Source organism: Hippocampus guttulatus, chromosome 16 (genome assembly GCF_054856545.1).
Source record: "Hippocampus guttulatus isolate MCC_2025c chromosome 16, RoL_Hgut_1.0, whole genome shotgun sequence".
In the NCBI taxonomy this organism is placed as follows: domain Eukaryota; kingdom Metazoa; phylum Chordata; class Actinopteri; order Syngnathiformes; family Syngnathidae; genus Hippocampus; species Hippocampus guttulatus.
The window spans coordinates 799739-820372 of NC_141276.1; the positions used below are offsets into that span (position 1 = coordinate 799739).

Sequence of the window (20634 nt, forward strand, 5' to 3'; positions counted from 1 at the left end):
GCGCATCGCGCGAAGTGGGCGGGCCTGGCAAAAGCACCCGCACGACATCCAAACAGAAGTCCAGGGACACACCCCCCCCCCCCAAAAAAAAACGGTCAGTGTAATAGGCAGGCAACTGATTTGACTCTTTTGCCGAAATAAAAATAGGCATAGACTGTCATGCACTCGGGTACAATTAAAAAAAACAATGCATGGAACAATACTGGACAAGATTTTGTTGTTTGGCTTCTGTGCTCTCGAAGCAACGTGTTCACAAAACTTTGGCAACTGACCTACAAAAAATCTTAACTAAGCTGATGATAACAACTGGATAGAAATACTTTCTCTCTCTCTAGCTTTCGGGATGAGAGCGCAAGACATAGCGCATTGTCCACAAATCGTTCTTGGAACTGACACCATCAAACAATTGTCTTGAATAAGGCCAAGGTCATCGGGAATCTCCTGCTTCTCCCAATCTGTTGCGTTGGCTCATTCCTGTTTATTGGTTCACATTCCTCTGTGTCATTGCTGCCTTTTATGCCTTCGATTCCCCCAAATGTCAAACACTCAATCGGGATTTTCACTATGGGCGCATGTGAGATCTCCCTTGTTAAGACTTGATTACTTTTTAATGTCATCTTGTCGTCTGTGAAGGTTGAAAACACGTAACATGCCCCCCCCCCCCAAATAAGCAGCAAAAAGTAAAGATATCTGTAGGACAGAAAGGTAACAAGAAAACATAAATGTGACAAATTCACTAAAGCAGGGTGACACATATTTTCACTTTTTTACTTCCCACCACTGACGGTGGGCATAAATACCCGAATTTAGCAAAGCAACTTGCATCAGGGTGTCGCGATAAGGCATGTTTACGCATTAGCTCAGCTCCCATTCAAATGGAGATGCTGGCTCCAGACTCACATGGGGAGAGCCATTTACACTCAATCAAGGTTTCTTTACAATCGAGCTATCTGCCTTTTTACATGTGTTGACTTGAGCCCCGGGCCTCCGTCATGCCCTGGAGGGGGCCGGGGGGGGGGGGGGTCAACCTTTAACGCAGTGGACCGACAATGAACTTAAAAAGCATACAGGTCCACAAAAGGTCCCAGTGGAATCCTAAAAGCATGCGGGTAGGCTTCTCTAACGTGCATTCATTTCTGGGTTGAAACCAAAGCAAAGAGCGGAACCGCGCGGCCCGTCACGTGACTACACCCGAACCGCTGACGCTTTCAAGCTGATACCTGGTTAGTCAGTCTGACGTGTTGCGAGGTAAAAAGTGACTGATCGCGTCATGGCACAAAAGCCATATAAAAAAAAAAGTGAGGGCTGAATATGACAATAATAGAATCCGCATTTACGTCAGCTTTTTTTGTTGTTTTCTGCAAAATAACGTAGTCAGGCAAAACAGAATAAAGATTTTTGCTCTCCTTTGAACCACTGACCGAACCCACAATGACTGAACTCAATTGTGCGCCATCTCATGGTTTTGCATCAGAAAAGCGTTTTCTATTGCATTCAGGTCTGTGGATCGGGCTGGCCACTCCAGACTGCTCATCTTTGTTGGTCTGGAACCAAAATGCCGTTTGGTTACTGGTGTGTGGGCCCATTGTCTTTCAAGGTCCTTTCTTCTTCTTTTTTAAATTTTTTTTTATATAAGGCAACAAGGCCATGTCTTCAAACAAAAGCTCGCATTTATCAGTCCATAAAAGGTCGCATCATTTCTCTCGAGGTCACTCAATGTTTGGGCTTCCCGAAATGTTGGCCAATTGCGGAATGTACGGTGCAATCGATCTGACCCGCGATGCCGGCAGTTGGCATTTTGCCATGCTGTGGAACTGGAGGACTGCAGGTAGTCTTCCCGTGTCCAGCGATCAAAGCTCGCCGTCGGTACAAAAATGCTGCTGCAGCTGGACTCCTGACGAGGACGTTGGACGCTAGGCAACTTGCAGTGGGCTGGCGAGAGGGCTAGCTAGGTGGCGATGACCCAACTGGACGTCGTCGTACGGATTCTGCTCCCATCGTGCCGGACGTGATTTGCAGCGACTGAGCTGGACTCGACCACTGGGAGGCGCCGCTATGAAGAGTTCTTCATGGACTAACTGGGCCGGGTCCAAAGGGAGGCCCGCCTCTCCGAAGGCTTCTTTCTCCCTGCAGCGTTTTCATCTCGTTATTAAATGACATACGCACTCCAACCTCACGGTGAAGGTCCGAATCCCCCAAAGATCCCCCAAATTAAAAAAGAACTCAATCTACCGGCTTATGTTTATTTATTTACAAGTTGTTTTACGCAGGGCAAACCCCATCCCTGCAAAATGACATTTTCAGGAATGTATAATATGATTTTCTCAAGATCTCCGAATGCAACGTCCCTCCTTTGCTCAGACGCTGGAATGCCGAAAGCATCGGGCACGCTCTCCCCGGTGAGATTTACATGTTTCTTGTATCGTATAAAACGGAGACCTTATAATTACACGGGGAACTGGATGAACCTGGCAACGGGATCCGAAGGGGAGGTTAGATGCGGGTGAGCGGCACAACACTAACATGATGGTCGGCTTCTTTGCGGCGTGGTCTTAAAGGAACAGCGTCGCAGAATCAAATCCCGGAAAGCTTTGGGTGACTTTGCCTCAAGGAGGCAGACCTGAAACTCTTGCCAGTACAAGTACGTAGTCTTCAGCCCCCCCCCCCCCAAATAGCAAGTCTCAGAGAAGGAAAAAAAAAAAGAAACAAACGGGTAGAGCGCAATGCGATTGAACCTCTTTCTGAGGATGTTTTCTATTTGACAAGATTGAACGATGGCCAGCGCAGAAAAGAAAGAAAACGGAGGGGTCAAGCCATTTGATTTTCTAGGCGCTAGGAACCATTGGTGGGCAGGCGAGGGCCGCGGTGCTCAGATTTTGCCGGCGGGAGGAGCTCTTGGCGTGGCATCCCGCCCCCCAAGATCGGGACCAAGCGACAGAAGTGGTCAGAAGGCGGAGCAGATTGCCGCGGGAGGAAAATAAGGAGCAACGTGTCCGTCCCATCGGTCTCTGCTGGAGGTTCATCAAGCGGTTTGAAAAGTTGCGTCACCCCTCCCCCGTATCCATCCAGAGGTTGAAGCGAGAGGCATCGATGAGGGTCCGACCGGCCCACGACCTTCGGCTGCCGCTTTGACTCTCTCTGTGTCGGAAAGCAAGAATCAGACGGAGAATGAATGCGGGGACGCTAATCGGCTCACTTGCTGATTTGTGCTTTCAAGGATCCCAAAAGTCTGTAAAAGCACTCCATCAAAGACAAAAAGGGGAAGGGAAGTCAAAGTCGCGTGTTGTTTTAGTTTTTTCCCAAGAATATGAAATGATGTTTTCGAATGAAGTCACTCCGCTGTTTGTTTCTGCGTGCGACTGCAAAGGACACCAAAGGGGGATTTTCACGGCACGAAGTCTCAGCTGACCTATTGAGGTTCTTCCTCATCCGGTAGCTATCGAACACCAAAAACAAAGCGCTCAATTCCCTCCAGATGAAGTACGCGCTCGGCCCGTATTATTTGTCTTGAAACGTGTTGCGGTGGGACAAATACAAGATTGACTATCGAAGAAGGAAGACGAAGGACCGCGCCGAGGGGCCCCGAGCGTAATTTGACTGACCTTAGGTGAGCTTCTTGGCTTTGTTGTAAAGCGAGTCCACCACCCTGCTCATGTTTTGAATGGTCTCCAGGGCCGCCTCGTACGTCTTGTCCACCGCGGGCTCATCAAAGACGATGAGCACGCCTTCACCTTGGTCTAAAATCCCTGCCGGACCAAAAAAATAAAATAAAAACAGAAGCGAGGAGAGCGGGAGATAAATCAAGCTGCGCGTCTGCTACATTCGGCATCAACGTTACCCGGAGTCCAAACGGCTTTTGAGCAAGATGGTTCTCACCCTACGGTGGTTTTACTGCTCAAGTGATGACTCAAAGCGGATCGCGATACGCAAAATAGAGCGACCGCGAATGAATATGCAACCGTCTGGGCCCGCCCGATAGTGCGGACTCGCCGACGTACCGTGAAACTTTTGATCCAGAATCATCTGTGATAATTTCCTCTCGACATCAACCTGAAAGAAAGACACGGTGGGATTCCGCGCGACTCGGCGGCGCGCGTGCGCACGCGCAGAATAAGGAATGAGCGAGCTACATAAAATGAACGAAGCGACAAAGAAATGAAGAGGAGCGCGTACCTTCGACAGTTTGATGATGGAGGAAATGTGTGCCATCTGGTGGAGAAAAGACCGATAGAGGGGTGCGTTTTAATTTCTGGCAACCCATTCTACATGAAGTCTACAATTTCAAGAAAAAACATCTCGTGAAGGTAAAGTGGAAAGAAGTGCGAGCGGAAGTTGGCGCAGCATTTACTTGGACCCTGGAGAAAGGCTCAATGACCCTGATGAGGTTCTGCTCAAGCAGGTTGTCGTAGAGTTTGCTCAGATGCGTTGGGATGATGGGATCCTCCCGCAGTTCCGCTCGATACTCGGTCAGGGCCTTTTGGAAGGAAGCAGAGCGCAGCTTACGCACATTGGATTCCCTCGCCAGGCCGACGAGCGGATCATCGACAAACGCGACGGCCGCCGCCGGCTCGTTCCGGTCAGGCCGGCGAAACGAACCTTTTCAAAGTCGGCCAGCGACCGATTCTTGCTGGCCCGCGCTACACATTTCAGAGAATCCGTCTAGAGGAGAAGGGAAGAAGAATACAGCCGCAGAGTCGGCCGGCCGGCCGTCCGGGGCCGCTTTCTTAATCAAATCTGCTGAAAATGACACGCTTCCACTACAATTTAGCTCAAAGTTTAAAAACCTTTCATTCCAAATCAAAACGTTCACAGTCCTTTCTCAGGAATAAAGAAAGACCGGGAGAGAGAGCACACCTGTCTTCCAGCGTAGCGCACAACGAGCTTGCCGCTTATGAGGGCCTGGACATCTTCTGGTCTGAAAGAAAAGCACATCGGTGGAGAAAACGGCCTCGTTCAAAGTTGGGCTCCTCGTGGTGACTTTTAGTCGAGGGAAACCATTTAAGCCCTTTTGAAAGCCAATAGAGCCGACCACACCGGTCAAGGTTACAATAGATTGCCGGATGTAAAAAAAAAACAAATACCAAATGCACATCATCAGTCTTTGCTGACCAATTTGACCAAGCGAGCAGCGTAACACTTACGCGTTGAGCATGATTTTGCAGAGCAGCATATATTTGAGTCCCGTGACGGCTCGAGGACTGTCGATGCCGTCGTAGCCCTCGAAGGCTTCGTAGAAGTACGAGTAAGCCGTCTTCCAGTCTTTCTCCTCCGCTGCGTGAATAATTCCTGAACACGCACAAAGTAAGGTCAGGTCCACGGAATGCCGGGCGAGACGCGTCATCTTGTCACGGGGACATTTTCAATCTTTCTTTTTCATTTTCCTCCCAGTCAGTGGCGGTTCTGGATCAATTTCACCGAGGGGGCCGGGGCTGGGGCCAGGGGTTTTGATGGGGGGGGGGGGGGGCACGTTCAACCCAGGGCTAAAAAGACAGATTGGAAATCTTATTTGACTTTTTATTTTTCCAGACTTTGAAATTGTAGTCATAACATTACAGTGATGAGAAAAAAAACAGTATTAGGAGGGCTAAAATGTCTGCGAGCGTAACAATACGCCGCGTCCATCTGTTGAGAATATTCAAGCCAGGGGATGATATGGTACCAGCCTGCCGGGGACAAAAATTGCAAATACACTGAAGCTAGATGTTTTTCATACATATAATTATCCAAATTTTAAAAGGCAATGTTAAATAAAAATTCAAATAAAAAGGGAGACTAAAAAAGTTACACACACACACACACGCAAATAGCACTCGTGTGGTGGTAATTTCCTTCTCTGCGGACTGCTTCTCATTTTCCCGCTCATTTTTAAGTGGCGCAGCGCACTAAAGGGTCCGACTAGAATGTTAAATCACGCACTTTGGTTCCACCTTTCGCGTCGGCGAATCGGCACGACTGCGTAATCTACGCTCGGAGGGGGGGGCCACTGCCCCCGTTGCCCCCCCCCCCCAGAACCGCCACTGCTCCCAGTTAGTCTCGTTTACGTTTTGTTTCTTTTTTTTTGCGTCTCACCCGACTGCATGTCTAAAGCCGCTTGTAATTTCGGCGGGCAGTAGATGGCGTTGGCCGTCGTCCTGGCTGACGTGAGGGCGGCGCGAGCTTTGGGCAGGTTACTGAGGGCGTGATAGGTTTTACTCTCCAGCAGCTGCACCTCCACCAGCAGGGCTTTGTCATCCATCTTCTTCAGCTCCTGCAGTAGCTGCGATCCTGGAGGCGCAAACAAAACACGAGGTTGTTGCAAAAAAAAAAAAAAAAAAAAAAAAGAGATTCAACTTCAACATGACACGTGCGGACAAATCGCTACGGAACAACGTTCTACCACAGATCGATCCCGTTACTAATGAAACGCACGGTGATACTTTTAGTCATAAACCTGCAAACAGGGTAGGGACGGAGAAGCACTCACCAAGTTGTAGGGCCTCCGGGTAACACTTTGTGTCGAAATATAACGAGATAAGACGAGCCTTGGGACAAAGCAGGAAAGAAAAGTCTCACAGATGAAACATTCAGTGCTGATATTGAAAAGGTGACGCAATACGTTCCACGCGCTGCCATCATCTGTTCCCTCAAAGACGGTGTCAGCGTTGAAAACAATCTCAACGCTCCGATACGAAGCTGCATCAACCGACGTTCTGAAAAATGTGCTGCCATGTCAACAGCCAAGCCAAGCGACCAAGTGACACTGAACTGTCACGCGGTATGCAAAAAGATTTTTTTTTTCTGTCCGTGCACAACAGACTGAGAAGGGGGAGGAGGGGGGGGGCTGATATGTGATGCAACCGCTTCAGCTCAAAGCACAAGTGCTTATTAGAGCAGGGATCAGCCTCCCTTAAATGGTTCTTTTTCTATTTCTCACCTCTAGGGCCTGTCTGAGGAAGGTCCTCTTCTCAGTCTTGGCCCATTCGATGCACTCCAGGCAGAGCTCGACTTCCTGACCAGTGGCGGCCTCCATATCCAGAAAGAGGTCCAGCAGGGAGCGCACCAGTCGGGCTGCTTTGGCCTTCGAGATGGAGTTGAGGAACGGCCGCACATATGTCAACAGACCGCCAAGCTCTGAGGGCAGATGGAAAAGTGGTCATACTTAGAAGTGTGCCTCAAAAATGAAGATCGAGTATGAATGATATGATGTGACAATGGCGTGGATCCACCAAGAGTTCTTGTGTTTTACCTTCAGCCTGTCCCGTCTTGGCCAGCAGTCCGCCCAGCTCCAGGATGCTCTGCTCTTTAACCCGCACAGCCTCCTCATCACTGTCCTGAATGTCTCTCTTGACTGCAAAACACACACGCACACCCAGGAATAACGTCAGGAGAAGTGCTATGAATACTTTGGATTTGATTCACGTATTCTCTACTTATTACAAGCTGTGTGTGATGGCAAGCAAGACAGCAATGAAAACATACACCCCCCCAAAAAAAAAGCTCTACGTGCTTGATGAAGCCTGAAAACGAGCAGCAAATTGAGTGGAACAAAAAGCGGAGCGCCGTGGCAGCAAGTTGAACGCCGCTTTCGCGTTTCACTTGATGTTTGGCAGAATTACGGACGCCGGCGATTTCCCCGCTCGGGCGACCTCCCCGACTGGCAACCAAGTTGGTGCCAAATGAACGCAAGCCGGCCGGCCGAGGCCAACATTAGCGCAAGTCCTGCTCTTGCCGGGGTGGTGCTAGGCGGCTAGCGCGCCGCTGCTGACTCACTCACGGTAAAAAGCACGGCGAGAGACGACATCGTCAGCGAACGTAGCTCCACATTCACTGCTAACGAGCTAACAACAAAGATTCCTAATTGAATCGCTCGCGCATTGGGTTGCGCTAGTGAAGCTCCGAAGACGGAACAAAATGAGACTTTGGCTTCCGGCGGCACGCATTTCGGGTATGTTTACCTATTGAATGTAAGATATCGATGGAGGCGCTGCGATCCGTTCCGAGAAGAGACTGCGCTCTCTGAAACTCGGCCACTGCCGCGGCTGCCATCGTTCCTTTCCCGCGCCTGCCAGCCACACAGCTGCGCTCGGTTCAGTTCGCCGCCGCTGCTGCTTTTCCGCTCGGGTTCTTCACGCGCATGCCGGGACAATGCTGCCCCCTACAGGTTAAGACTGGTTCTTCATTTAGCCCTCGTCGAACCCGCTCCAATTTTGGAATTTGGAGAAGGGTTATGAATTTATTATAGTTTGGGATTTTTCACCCCCCCCCCCACCCCACAGTTACCATCATCTTGAATGTGATTGGTTAGTTCTGAATGCAGCCACATTCGTGGCGGATGTACACATTTATGCAACCGCATTTTATCAGTTGATTTTTTTTACTCCCCCCCCCCCCCCCCCCATTCCCCTCACATTGAGGGTGAAAAACATTTTGGTCTCATTCTTGTATCACAAAACCTGGCATTTAAAAAGGGGTGTGTAAACTTATTATATCCACTGTACAGCCAGTTTAGCGTTGGAGCAGTTGGGTCAGAATATTTGATCGATGGCATTTGAGTTGAAAAACAACAAAACACCAACAGACAAAATTCAACAATGACACAACGTTTATTGGACATTGTTTTGTTGCGCAATGATATTGAGTGAATTAAAAAAAAGTTTGACATTTTTATGATCAACACAATGTACCGGTACTTCAAACTATTACATAATTGTACCGCGTTTATTAGATTAAAAAAAAATATATAACATATCCCATACAATTCTAACTCATCTACATCGGGGAATATATCCCGAATTCCCCAATTTAAACTTCACATTAAGTGGTTCAAGGCATTTTGTGAACCTATTTTTTTAATACGAAATACTTCTGAATTAAGTATTAGAAAAATAACCTTTATTTAAACAGATTTACATGAGCATTAAATCAAATCTTTCATTTAGTGTGTTCCAAGTCATAGGACGATGGCGAGGTAGTCACAAGCCTGAAAGCAGAGTAAACAGAAACTGTGAAGAGGTGCTAAAAACAAGAAACCTGTACAGGCGGATCCTCGGTTTACGATGTTCCCAAACGACGACGTTTCTTGGCGACAAAGGACACGCCGCAAACTAGTTTGCGGTCCTCTCAGCGTCCCGTGTTGTCGAGCATGGGAGAAAAAGCTAAGGAATCATTTTGTCACGCTTGCCCAACTTGCTGATGCCGCATGCTGAAGAAGGTGCCGGTAAGTCAGCAAAACAATTCGCCTACCGTTCTACCTTTGGCCACAATGCGACGCAGGTAAGCCATTTTAAACTAGCTGACACACAAGCTGCTGATTGTTTATCAACAAAGACTGTGTTTTGAAATTACACACACACACACACACACTCTCTCTAATACTTATAACCATCGGTACCTACGAAGTTTGGAACCGAGTAACGTACCTTGCAACTTATCAGCAGGTTGGGAGAGGAGGTTGCATTGGATGCTAATGAAAAGACAGGGTTGTAGGGGCAGTCTTCCATGTGCTCCGTCACTCTGGATTCCAAAAGATTCCGCAGGACATCTGCGGTGATGTTCTTCATCTAAAGCCGGTGAACAAGACGACACAATTTCAGCAAAAGTAGATCTCTTCTTACTTAAATTTACTGTCTTTCTGAAAGGCACAAACATTTCTTCAGTAATATTTTCAAGTTTAAGAAAAAAAAAAAAAAAAGTTGTCAATCTGGTGACCGGTGAGTGTGTTCTTAGTTTGGCTAATGCTAAACGCCATCTTGGTTGGCAGCTCGACAGCAGTAAACAAGTCAATGCACTCATCGTGATCAAAGTTTTTGTGCTCGGTCCAGGCAGCGACCGGAAGCCGCCTTTGTCATCGACCTCGCGTCTGTCCAACTTCGTAACACCGCAAACGCGCAATCGGAAACGCTCAGCTTGAATTTGGTCGGAGCGCAACGTGAATTAGAACTACATTCCCCATGATTTTAGACACGGAAGGAGGAAGCGTGTCTTGTTCCAGGATGATTAGATGCGGATGAGAACGCAAAAGTAATAGGAAGGAGTTTGTTGTTGTTGTTTTAATTCTACAAACCTTTGTATTTATGTACAGTCCACATGGACAAGAGATGAAATGGCTGCTGATGTTCAAGTAGCTCCTAGCAAACACAAGATGAGCATCAGCCCTCAACAAGTCACACAAGCCCTCGGTGTTCCACAAACCCAATCCCGTTGGACTTACGTGCGGCACGTGGGGCAAATAACGAGAGCCTCTTCCAACCCTTCCGCAACAGACGAGATATACTGCTGCTCAAATTCTTGGTTTCTCTCGTACTCTTCGATAATAGACATTTCTGCAGCATAGGGGGAAAATATAAAACACGCATTTGAAACGGCAACAGCGCAAAGGGTATTTCAAGTTTCCTTTCAGAATCATTGCTTTCTATGGAAGACTCAATTGTCGCTCACGGATACAGTAAAGCATGTAAAATGCTTAGAAAATGTAAGCAGAGCTAAGGTGTTTTTTGCCGTTTATGAGACAATAACAATCATCGGGTCGAATGAGAGAATTTTCCTCCCGTGCCATCAAATCCAGTAAAAGTCAAGATACTTGGATGTCGCCGAAAGATTATCCTGAGCGAATAGCCTGCTGTGTGGGGAAGAGTGACTTTGCCTCCATGGTCGGTGCGAAAACCTTTAGCCCTGGAGAACCCACGGGGTCAAATTTGGCCCCTATAAATTCTGCTACTCAAACCCTTAAATCCCAACGGGTCAAATTTGGCCCCAATCTTAAATTAGGATTGAAGCATTGAATATCTGAAAAAACATATCTTTTGGTCTTCAGTGAACATATAGCAGTCATTCAATGTAAAATTCATCATTTTCCAAAGAAGAAAAGGGTTCTTGAGTTGGGAACGTGACGATGAGCATATTTGGCTGCAAGTGTGCAATGCATTACCGCGAGACAGCAGCTCCTGCTGGATTTCCGCCAAAACCGCCAGTTCGTCATGATCCTTCATAACGTTGTGCATCTGTTGAGAAAGACGTCACGGTTCAATACTGTCGTGCGATTTGTTCGGGGGCCAAGCATCGCGTACCTCCGCAATGCCGCCCGGGCCCCACAAGGACGGCAATCTGCGATCCTCGGACTGCAGAGCCGTCCATTCCTCCGCCATGACCTCCTGGACGACGAGGGACGTCGCCGGGCCGCCGCACTTGAGGCCCTCGCCCATGTTGCGATATCGGTCAAGCAACCTCGACCGGCGGCTCTTGAGCCTCTCCACACAGCGCTGTCAAAAATAGAGGGTGAGCATAGAAGAGCGCGGTTTCTTCGCCTGCCGGAGCGACCGGTTGAATCCACTCCACCTTGCGATATGTTTCTTTCCACGGCGGAGTCGTTCCTTTATAAAGCGAGCGATGTCTTTGCAGAGACTCCATGTTCATCAGCGCGAATGCCAAGCGGCTTGACCGAAAGTAGCTTGTCAGGAGAACAACATTTGCGCACAAACAAACCAGAAGCGGTTTTAAGACCGTGACGTAACCCGGAAGTGAATGTTTGCCGCGAAGGATTGCATTGTGGGACATGAAGTTGATTATCAGACGTCGGACAAGTGAGCGTATTTTGTCGATGAAATTCGTAACGTCACAGCAAATTTCAGATAATTACAAAAATGAACGTATGACTGTGACAGGGTGTGTCACGATCAGGATCTTTTCAAGTTATGACGAGCGGAAGACGTCATGTTATGTTATGTTATGTTATGTTATGTCATGTCATGTTATCTTATCTTATCTTATGTTATGTTATGTTTACATAAATACATTAAAAAATCGAATAATCTTAAAAAACAACCAGCCTAACTCATCAAAGAAAACCACAATGACCACAATTGCAACATGAACTTTCATTCAGTTACTCTCTCACAGTCATTTCCTGATCTGCTTGATCCTCACACGGTTCGCGGGGCGTGCCGGAGCCTATCCCAGCTGTCTTCGGGCAGTGGGTCGGGAACACCCTGAACCGGTTACCAGCCAATTGCAGGGCACACAGAGACGAACAACCATCTGCGTTCACACTCACACCTCGGGACAATTTGGAGTGTTCAATCAGCCTGCCATGCATGTTTTTGGAATGTGGGAGGAAACCGGAGTACCCGGAGAAAAGCCACGCAGGCACGGGGAGAACATGCGAGCTCCACACAGGGAGGCCGGAGCCGGGATGGAACTCACGACCTCTGCACTGTGAGGTCGATGCGCTAGTATCAATCATATGCGAAACCTTGAGAAAGCGCCGCAGATGGGAGACTTCCCCTTGCAGGATAACAAATGGGCAACACTTAATCCAATATGGTGCTATACAATGTTTATGAGAATAATGAAAGAGTTGTGCCAAAGATGCTCGGCTGGGTCAGCACCTCGGACAGCGAATGGGTTGCGAGAGGCCGGAACCGACGGACTGCCAATGACTTCATCGGCCAGGTTGCGACACAGACGGCGAGTCGTCGTCGGCGGCGGCGGCGGAAACTGCAGCGGCGTTGGCAGCATCCTCTCTGCAGCCAATCGAAAGACGGCATTTGCTTCCTCCATCCAACCCCGATCACTGCCGACTCCCGCATCAAAGCGCCGACTCTCTCTCTCGCTCTCTCTCAGGATTGCAAGGGCAGACACTGATGTCTATGTTGGGAATTTGTAGAGGCCATTTTCTGCTGTTTCTTTGTGTTTTACGCGTTTTTGCCATTCCGATATTTCGTTTTGGTTTTTGCACTCCGTACGCAATGTGAGTATCTGGGGAGGGGAGAGAAAAAAACCCCAAAACGAAATAAGCGTGACCGTGTAGATTTTCGGCTCTCAATGGAGGACATTTTCCAACTCGCATCCCAGCACACCTCGTTCTTTCTGTTTCGAGCATTTGTATTCCCTTGAGCACAACGCGAAATTGTTGAATGAGAGATGAAATGAAGGGGAAACAGTAGCCCGCGGGGAATAGAAATCGGTCCTGTTTTGAGGGGGGTGGGGGGCTTTTCACGGACCGGATCACGGCGACTTGCGTGAAAACCGAGGAGAAGGTCTGGGATTTCGACACGGCGGTCACAAGGCTCCATGGACGCCGCGAGAGGAGTCCATTAGGCATCAGGTAGGAAAGCAGTCCGATTTCTTTTTCATCCGAATGCGACAGAGCAATAACATGACCGATCATCAGCGATGCAAAATGCGACACGACGTGACGCTTGTGCATATATTGTGCTAAAAGTGGAGGCGGGGGGTGTCTTGTTTTCAAGGCTTTCATTTTGAAGCTAAGATGGATGCTTGCGTACATTTTCTTCCTCGCGCGTCCGCGGCCCAGCTTGATTCTTATATAACGCCGCTGAGCTCTGCAGGTTTGCGCTCTGGCGAATTGAGCCACAATAGACAGCATAGTTGACCGCATCAAACGTGAATTCAACTCAATGGGTGAGCATCCGATGGAAATTTGTTTGACGGATTGCGTGTGCATGCGCTTTCATCCTAAAAATCCAAGCATCTATTTTCTATATGTTTATCCTGGGCAAAAGACAGGCAGCATCCACCCTGGACTGGTCACCAGCCAATCAGACAGACAGCATTTTACTTTCACGTTTGCATGACATTGACTGGAATGGAAACTTAATTCCTCTGTGATCTCTCTTTTTTTTTTTAATCAATCCAGCGGTTGGTTCACATTTGGCACATGCCCCCACTCCCAACTGTCCAGCCTCCTGTGCCGCCCCCCCACACACTCCCTGTGAAGGAATGCCATCCAAGTAGATAACTATTTTTGCAAAAGAAAAGAAAAATTGCCATGAGTGGTTGCATCTTGGCGAATTCCAATCGCTGAATGAGCGTTGCACGTTCACATCCAAGACGTCTATGTTAGCCTTATCGTGGCCTCCACTGGAATTTGATTTCAGTGAAAATGAAATTTGCTTTAAATTGTGTATCTTGTGTGGAACTGAGTAAAACTACTCGATGCAGTGAACTGCGCCTTGGCCCGATTTGGTGAAGAATTTGACCCGGGAAAGATTGTGAGTGTTGTCCAGCTTCGCCCCCATCCCGTGGGTCAAAATACGCTTGGGGAAAAGTGTGTGTTTAACAGCGAGTGCAAGTGTGTAGTTAAATTCCGACGTGAACGCGAATGGGATGTTCAGGAGTACCCCCGGGGAGTTACATGAACAAGATATACAAATATACGGTTTGCATCCAAACATTGAAAGGCTCGAATGACAGCATTCTCTTCGGTGCCAGGATTTTGAACGGAACAACGCGGAGGGTATTTCCTTTGACTTGATCGTTCCGGAGACTGCCCGGTTGTCATAGTAACGATGAGACCGCGAATCCCGGTGGAAACGGCCATCTTCCGTCGGGAGCCAATCTGAGCTCAATATCGGGATTTTCACATCTCTCTCTGGGGGACGGACGACATGGCGGATCGCTCTTTTGCGCGCGTTTCGGTGAATGCCTGACGGGACCGCTTTCTGCTCACAGATCGGCCAAGGTGAGACACTTTGGCTCTTTTCCAAACAAAGGGGTTTCGCCTCAGCGCTCCGTCACTCCACCGCCCCTCGCCAGGCACCATGGGCACCGTGCTCTCGCTCTCTCCCAGCTACCGCAAGGCGGCCCTGTTCGAGGACGGCCCGGCCGCGGTGGGTCACTACACGGCGGTCCAGAACAGCAAGAACGCCAAGGACGCCGCGGCAGCCGCCGCCAAATCCCTCAAACGCCCCTCCATCATCAGCGTGCTGCCATGGAAACGAATCGTGGCCGTCTCAGCGAAGAGGAAGGGTTCCAAGAAGCTGCAGTCCGACGGCGGCGACGGCGGGAAAGGATGCTCGCCGGACGCGGATGATGTCATCGCCTCTGATTCGGCTTCCAACAGCTTGAAGCTGAAGAAGTCTCAGTCCTGTGCAAATCTGTCCTCGTACTCTTCCGGCCAGGATCCCTCAGCCGCCGCCTTGACTACCTCCTCCCACCTCCCCGCCTCCAAGACCCTCATTAACGTAGCCACGGTCGCCGCCAAAAAGAATTCCCTAACCGGCTCCGGGATCCAGCCCTCGACTGCAGTCGGTACGCCGAAGCGCGTCATCGTTCAGGTAAGGCATTTTCTTGACGGCTTATTCTCGGAGGCTGAGCTGAGACTTTGAAAGGTCTTATAAGGTATTATTTCCCAAAATACTGGAGGCAAAAACTGATAGACTTCAGTGATTTCCAACCGTCAGGTGTGCCGAGAAAAATGAGCCAATTTCCCTTAACTCATTCACTCCCAAAGACGTTTTTAAACGTCTTTTCAGACTTGGTCCAGAATTGGCTGGTACTGAATGAGTTATTTATGAACAAAAAAAAATCAGATCCACATGTTGACCTATCTATGCCGTCAACGTGGAGTGACAGGCAAAACAATGAAATGCTCTTCCACGAAAGGGCGGAAAGTACAATAAGCCTTTGAATCGAGCTGTTGTCATGCATGTAACAGAATAATAGCTTTGTGTTCAACAAAACCGAACCCCCGAGAAAGTCATTTGTGAGTACGAGTTCATGATTTTAATTTGCTTTATTTAGTACAGGTTGATGTCTGAACTGAAGCATAAGTAATAACTTGATGAGGATCATCATGATAACATAACAGCGTCTGACATAATGAGAATCATGTGATGAAACGGTGCTGTGTAAATGTGACAGGTATGGCCTCTCTCAGCGTGAATGATGTGAATGAAAAATTTGTGAGCGCGTTCGCATTTCTCAAGCGAACGTGATGTATTTGTTAGGGAGGGGCCAGCCGGGCAGCCTCCTCGGCCAGGGTGCTCGTCAGCTCATCGCCTGCCTGTTGCCTATCTGCTCGTTTGGACTGGTAGACTTGGCGTAGTTTATTGAAGAGCTTTGCACAGAGGAATGCTCTGTGAGTCAGTTTGTAGCAGTCCAAACGAGCAGATAGGCAACAGGTGGGCGATGAGCTGACGAGTCTCAGGTGTGAGGTGCAGAGCACCCTGGCCGAGGAGGCTGCCCGGCCGGCCCCTCCCTAACGGTATCTTGCTTCTTATTTACCCATTGGGAAATTGTTGTATTCCCTTTCCGCCTGCCCTTACCCGATCCCTCAGGCCTCCACCAGCGAGCTGATGCGCAGCCTGGGAGAATTCCTGTGCCGGCGTTGTTACCGTTTAAAGCGTCTCTCGCCGACCGATCCCGTGCTGTGGCTGCGCAGCGTCGATCGCTCCCTCCTCCTTCAGGGTTGGCAGGATCAGGGCTTCATCACTCCGGCCAACGTGGTCTTCCTCTACATGTTGTGCCGCGACGTGGTCTCGGCCGAGGTGGCCTCCGAGCGCGAGCTGCAGGCCTCGCTGCTCACATGCCTCTACCTGTCCTACTCCTACATGGGCAACGAGATCTCCTACCCGTTGAAGCCCTTCTTGGTCGAGGCCGAGAAGGAGGCCTTCTGGGACCGCTGCCTGGAGATCATCGACCGCATGAGCGGCAAGATGCTCCAGATCAACACCGACCCCCACTTCTTCACCCAGGTGTTTGCCGACCTGAAGAATGAGAGCAAGAAAGAAGAGGAGAAGACCAAACTCTTTATAGGTCTCGACCGATAAAAGATGGATGTGGGAACTGCGGGCCTTGGTATGATGAGGACAGGTGGAATGCTGCCTGAAGCTACTTTGAAACAACGGTGTTGTCTGGCGTCTCTAATGTTTTATGGCACGGTACACCAGTTGGTTATTAACTCATTCGCTACCAGCCAATTCTGGACCAAGTCTGAAAAGACGTTTAAAAACGTCTTTGGGAGTGAATGAGTTAAGAACAAGGAGGCACCAAAAACAAAACAAACCCCCCCCCCCCCTAATCTTTCCTTGCGGGTCAAACCAGTGGTCCCCAACCACGACAAACCTGCGACTTGTGAGCAAACTTGCTCCATCAGACGTGAGGTGGGGAACGTGCGCGACTCTAGCCGATCGGAGTCCCCCTTTCTCACATTGCTTTGCAAGTTGAAATCAACAGAATCGGCCAATAAAGGCAAGATGAAGCGGTGAACACAACGTGAAGTAACAAATTGACGAAACGTACATCCAAGCACGAAGCCGATGGGCAGCCGTGACTTTCGAAGTTGAAGCGATTTGGACAAGGGAAGTTCCTCCCCTCGCGGTCTCTCCAGAACGCCGTCGTCAAAACAAGGCCACACCATATTTGAACAAATCGCAGTGATCAAGTGGAAAGCAGGAAATTCGAGCAGAATTTGCACAGCCCGCCCACGTGAGCATTCGCAGTTTCGTCGCCACCAGATGAAAGCAGCGATTCGTCGTGCCACATTTGCAAGTGGCAATGATGCTAACGCTGCGCGTAAAATCGTAACTTCAAAATTATTCTGTTGACATTATCGGACGTATTTATGATTCCTGACTGGTCCATTGTGCCATTTTATTTTATTCTACATTTGTTGTACAGTAGAATAACGCCGTTTGGAACCAATGCAAACAAAATCTATGCCAAGAAAACGTTTCGTCACTCTATAGTCTTCTTTGTTGTTCGTACCAGTGCTTTAAAACTGGCAATTTAGAAGCAATGAAAAAACAAATGGTTGCCAGCCCACGAAAAGCATGTACTGTACTTGTCTTAACTGGTCCGTGACACAAAAAAGGTTGGGGACCCTGGGTTAAACTTATTTTGACGATTATTATTACAGTATTGGTAATACCTGCTTGGTGTATCTAATTGCCTCTGATGACTTCTGTGACAGTTGATACCTAAATGGATCCAAGGTAAAAAAAAAAAAAATAGATACTGTATATTATTGTGTATTTTGGGCCAAAATGATTTCGAAATTTGATATGAACAAAGATGTCACTGGCTCAGGTCATGCATCCGATAAGCTGTTTCCCGTCCTATGTTTGAAGGAGATACAAGAAAAATGGCAACTGGTTATCCCGAGGAGTCGAAGAGTGTTTTTCTCTCGAAAGGTTAGAAACGCCAGACAACGTTTATTTATATCAGTAGGGATGAATAATGTAAACATGCAGATGCAGGAATATTGATATTACGTTGCATGAGCTCACATCATACAGTATGCCATTGCACATGACCACCTGCTTACTGCCAACTCCATTTAACCTTATTCCTTATTCTCATGCGTAAGATTAATGCACTCATCAACGCTGGCTGTGAGGCCTACTGTTGAAACTTTAAAAGCATACAATCAAAAAAAAAAAACATACCACACAACATACCCACATTAAATAAAATAGTTGTGGCGTCACTGATAAGGTACAGTTTTTAAAACAGATTTGGTATTAGGCAATGCTGCTTGGAATCTATACAGCAAGAGCACACATCGTTTAGAAAAATGGCTCTAAATGTTTCCCAAAAAAAAAAAAAAAAAAAAACATGACAGAATGCAATAGAACCCTCCGGTGCATATCCAGAATGGGGTTTTATTTGAAAACTCCCCATCCACATGCACTTTCTCCCTTTAGGTCCATATTGGTGCTGTCTAGAATGACAAGAGGATAGAAAGGGTCGACATTTTTATAGAAAAGTGAGAAAGTTAAAAGCATTGCAAACCGCAGGCCTGTTTGTGCGTCAGCTAACACTTTTTTTTTTCAAGTGTAAAAAGGTGACCTATTTTTCCTAAATGCTGCCACCACTTGAATGGCACTGAGAGCAAAACGACTTCCTACCTGACGTGTATCATTTCGAGCCCACGTAGGGAGCATAAAAGAGTGGATATGGATGTAGATTCAATTCAAACATTTTCGAAAAGATGGTTTGTGTGTGTGTGTGTGTGTGCCAAGTCGGTAATTGGTGTCAGAGTCTGGCCCAAGCACCAGTTTCGAGCGCCAGAGCTCGAGCCAATTTGGGTGGTGAAAAAAGAAAGAACTGCTGCTAACCTGGGCACTGGCCTGGAACGAACACGAGCACAAGCGTGGCGGAAAAGGGTGTATGAACAAAAAATGGAAGAGATTAAGATTGTCTCCCCCTTGCAGGCACAGCAGCTTTCCTGTCCTGTACACCAACAATTAAGCTTTGGGCTAAGTAAAAAGGCTCGTCCATAGTCGTACCAATTTCACACACAAAGTGTGATCTCAATAACAAGGTAGCTATCCTCAGACTTGCTAACGATAACTTCATCTGATTATACCCATCTCTAAAAATCAATATCTACCGTATAATCATTTTGGCCAGAAAGAAACAAACCATTGCCTTCGAGATTCATCCCATCGGCTTTCTCCATTATTGTAAGCCATGACGTTTTCGCTCTACTTTTGTGTTTCTGGTGATAACGGATTGACCGCGGTGTCAAGACAATGTAGCCCGGAGCCACAATCGAACCTCATGTGACATATTATGCATATCATGAAGAACGATGATCACACTTGCTTACATGACCTTGCTCTCCTGTTTCTCATCGCTTGAATGGAAAAAAAAAAGTAGCATTTCTCGACGTGCCGGCAGTTGAGGTGACATGCCTCATGATACAAAGTACAGGAGGTCTGTATGATACAATGACAGGCTTGCCGATATTGTCGATTATGAAAATGAGTTTTTTAAAAAAAATATTATGCAGCTATTTGAAATGTTCAGAGCTCCACCCTGTTAACGTTTTTTCACACCTCACACCTGACCTAATTTCGCTTGACATCTTGGCTGTGGGGCTGTCTGCGGTCCCCTGGCTGGAAAAAACGAATCAAGTGTTGAATTATGTCCAAGCACATGCAACGGGATCACACGAATGAAACGGGAAACCAGCAAAGCAAACGTGCAACTATGGGGGAAGAAAATGAAGCAATGCGCTTAAAGCGGTCTTATTGTTTGCAGGTGTAAAAAGGCTGGTTGTTCTCTTCGAATGATGGATTCACCCCCCCCCCCCCACACACACACACACCCTCAAATGCCAATTACTCTCACAACAAGATAAGACCGCCAAATATTCATCTTGAATCTGTTCAGGGTCAACAAATGGCTTCATGCAAGCTGACAGTGCAGGATCACGTAAGACCCGGTTTATGCTTCTGAATCGATACGAGAGCAAATGATGCCCGACCTTGAGTCGGAAATGTTCGCCGGCACATTTAGTGCCGCGCATGTATGGAGACGATTCATTCCTTTTGTTTGTTTTTTCAAACCGACTCCACCCGCTTTGGTCCAAACGGCAATGAAATGATGAACGCCACAAAGAAAGGCCACTGAGAGGACCGGCCCTCGGGACCGAAGACTCGGGTTGACACCCTTCCCACTCCTCTCAATCATCTTTCATCAAATATGTGCCATATTTTATCTTGGAACATTTACAAGACAAAAACTATTGTGTGATGATGATGATAGACTTACAATGTTGGGGTTTTTTTTTTTTTTGTTTCTCTCTCCTTCCATTTGTGAACAATATTGTGTAACAAGAATCTTTGTTCAAGTTTAATGCTACTAGTGCTACTAGAATACGGATGCTGCAGTCTGTTACTATTGTGGATGTATGAATATGTATGCAAGAAAGAACAAATGGATCAGCTGTTACAGGTACTTTGTATAAAAACATTTACAAGCAATTTTTATGTCTTCCTTGCTTCCTCCTTTTCCATTTCTGCCTTGGTCTTCCTCGCTTTTGAGCTCCCTGGTAGCCCCATTGCTGCCAGTATTGTACCATACATATGACGACTTTTTTTTACATAAGCCAAAATGTAATGCTAATGT

The 20634-nt window shown here is 47.7% G+C and overlaps 3 protein-coding genes across 5 annotated transcripts; 1 reads left to right on the top strand and 2 right to left on the bottom strand.

The window, feature by feature from the left end:
• Nucleotides 1-2229: 2229 nt before the first annotated feature.
• On the bottom strand, nucleotides 2230-8101 carry LOC147192280 (26S proteasome non-ATPase regulatory subunit 11-like). 2 transcript variants are annotated; one of them, XM_086133728.1, is made up of 13 exons: nucleotides 7935-8101; nucleotides 7226-7327; nucleotides 6914-7110; nucleotides 6464-6521; nucleotides 6070-6264; nucleotides 5142-5286; nucleotides 4855-4915; nucleotides 4597-4659; nucleotides 4349-4474; nucleotides 4174-4209; nucleotides 3999-4050; nucleotides 3603-3746; nucleotides 2230-3138 (listed from the first exon to the last, which is right to left on the bottom strand). In XM_086133728.1, exons 1-12 carry the CDS (start codon nucleotides 8023-8025, stop codon nucleotides 3604-3606), a joined length of 1269 nt encoding a protein of 422 aa, XP_085989854.1. In that variant the 5' UTR covers nucleotides 8026-8101; the 3' UTR covers nucleotides 2230-3138; nucleotide 3603. The 2 variants fall into 2 exon arrangements, with proteins under 2 accessions (XP_085989854.1, XP_085989855.1); XM_086133729.1 differs by lacking the exon at nucleotides 2230-3138 and having other exon boundaries at nucleotides 3651-3746; nucleotides 4174-4273.
• A 462-nt stretch (nucleotides 8102-8563) lies between these two features.
• Nucleotides 8564-11502, bottom strand: rpain (RPA interacting protein). 2 transcript variants are annotated; one of them, XM_086133369.1, is made up of 7 exons: nucleotides 11314-11501; nucleotides 11046-11237; nucleotides 10907-10979; nucleotides 10190-10301; nucleotides 10043-10106; nucleotides 9399-9539; nucleotides 8564-8959 (listed from the first exon to the last, which is right to left on the bottom strand). In XM_086133369.1, the coding sequence occupies exons 1-7, from the start codon at nucleotides 11389-11391 to the stop codon at nucleotides 8930-8932; spliced, it is 690 nt and encodes a 229-aa protein (XP_085989495.1). In that variant the 5' UTR covers nucleotides 11392-11501; the 3' UTR covers nucleotides 8564-8929. The 2 variants fall into 2 exon arrangements, with proteins under 2 accessions (XP_085989495.1, XP_085989494.1); XM_086133368.1 differs by having other exon boundaries at nucleotides 8564-9539; nucleotides 11314-11502.
• A 965-nt stretch (nucleotides 11503-12467) lies between these two features.
• LOC147192282 (cyclin-dependent kinase 5 activator 1-like) lies at nucleotides 12468-20489 on the top strand. Its single transcript, XM_086133367.1, has 3 exons — nucleotides 12468-13081; nucleotides 14449-15053; nucleotides 16056-20489. The coding sequence occupies exons 2-3, from the start codon at nucleotides 14538-14540 to the stop codon at nucleotides 16545-16547; spliced, it is 1008 nt and encodes a 335-aa protein (XP_085989493.1). The 5' UTR covers nucleotides 12468-13081; nucleotides 14449-14537; the 3' UTR covers nucleotides 16548-20489.
• The last annotated feature ends 145 nt before the right edge of the window (nucleotides 20490-20634 follow it).

Bases quoted from the DNA above. Each gene is read 5' to 3' on its own strand.
- LOC147192280 (XM_086133728.1), bottom strand. From the start codon at position 8,025: ATGGCAGCCGCGGCAGTGGCCGAGTTTCAGAGAGCGCAGTCTCTTCTC. The intron at 6,265-6,463 runs GTGAGTGCTTCT...TTGCGCCTCCAG, and splicing joins CCCGGAGGCCCTACAACTTG to GATCGCAGCTACTGCAGGAG. The intron at 4,210-4,348 runs GTAAATGCTGCG...TTTCTCCACCAG, and splicing joins AGCCTTTCTCCAGGGTCCAA to ATGGCACACATTTCCTCCAT.
- rpain (XM_086133368.1), bottom strand. From the start codon at position 11,391: ATGAACATGGAGTCTCTGCAAAGACATCGCTCGCTTTATAAAGGAACG. The intron at 10,302-10,906 runs GTAATGCATTGC...CCTATGCTGCAG, and splicing joins GCAGGAGCTGCTGTCTCGCG to AAATGTCTATTATCGAAGAG. The intron at 10,107-10,189 runs GTAAGTCCAACG...TGTGTTTGCTAG, and splicing joins ATTTGCCCCACGTGCCGCAC to GAGCTACTTGAACATCAGCA.
- LOC147192282 (XM_086133367.1), top strand. From the start codon at position 14,538: ATGGGCACCGTGCTCTCGCTCTCTCCCAGCTACCGCAAGGCGGCCCTG. The intron at 15,054-16,055 runs GTAAGGCATTTT...CCGATCCCTCAG, and splicing joins CGAAGCGCGTCATCGTTCAG to GCCTCCACCAGCGAGCTGAT.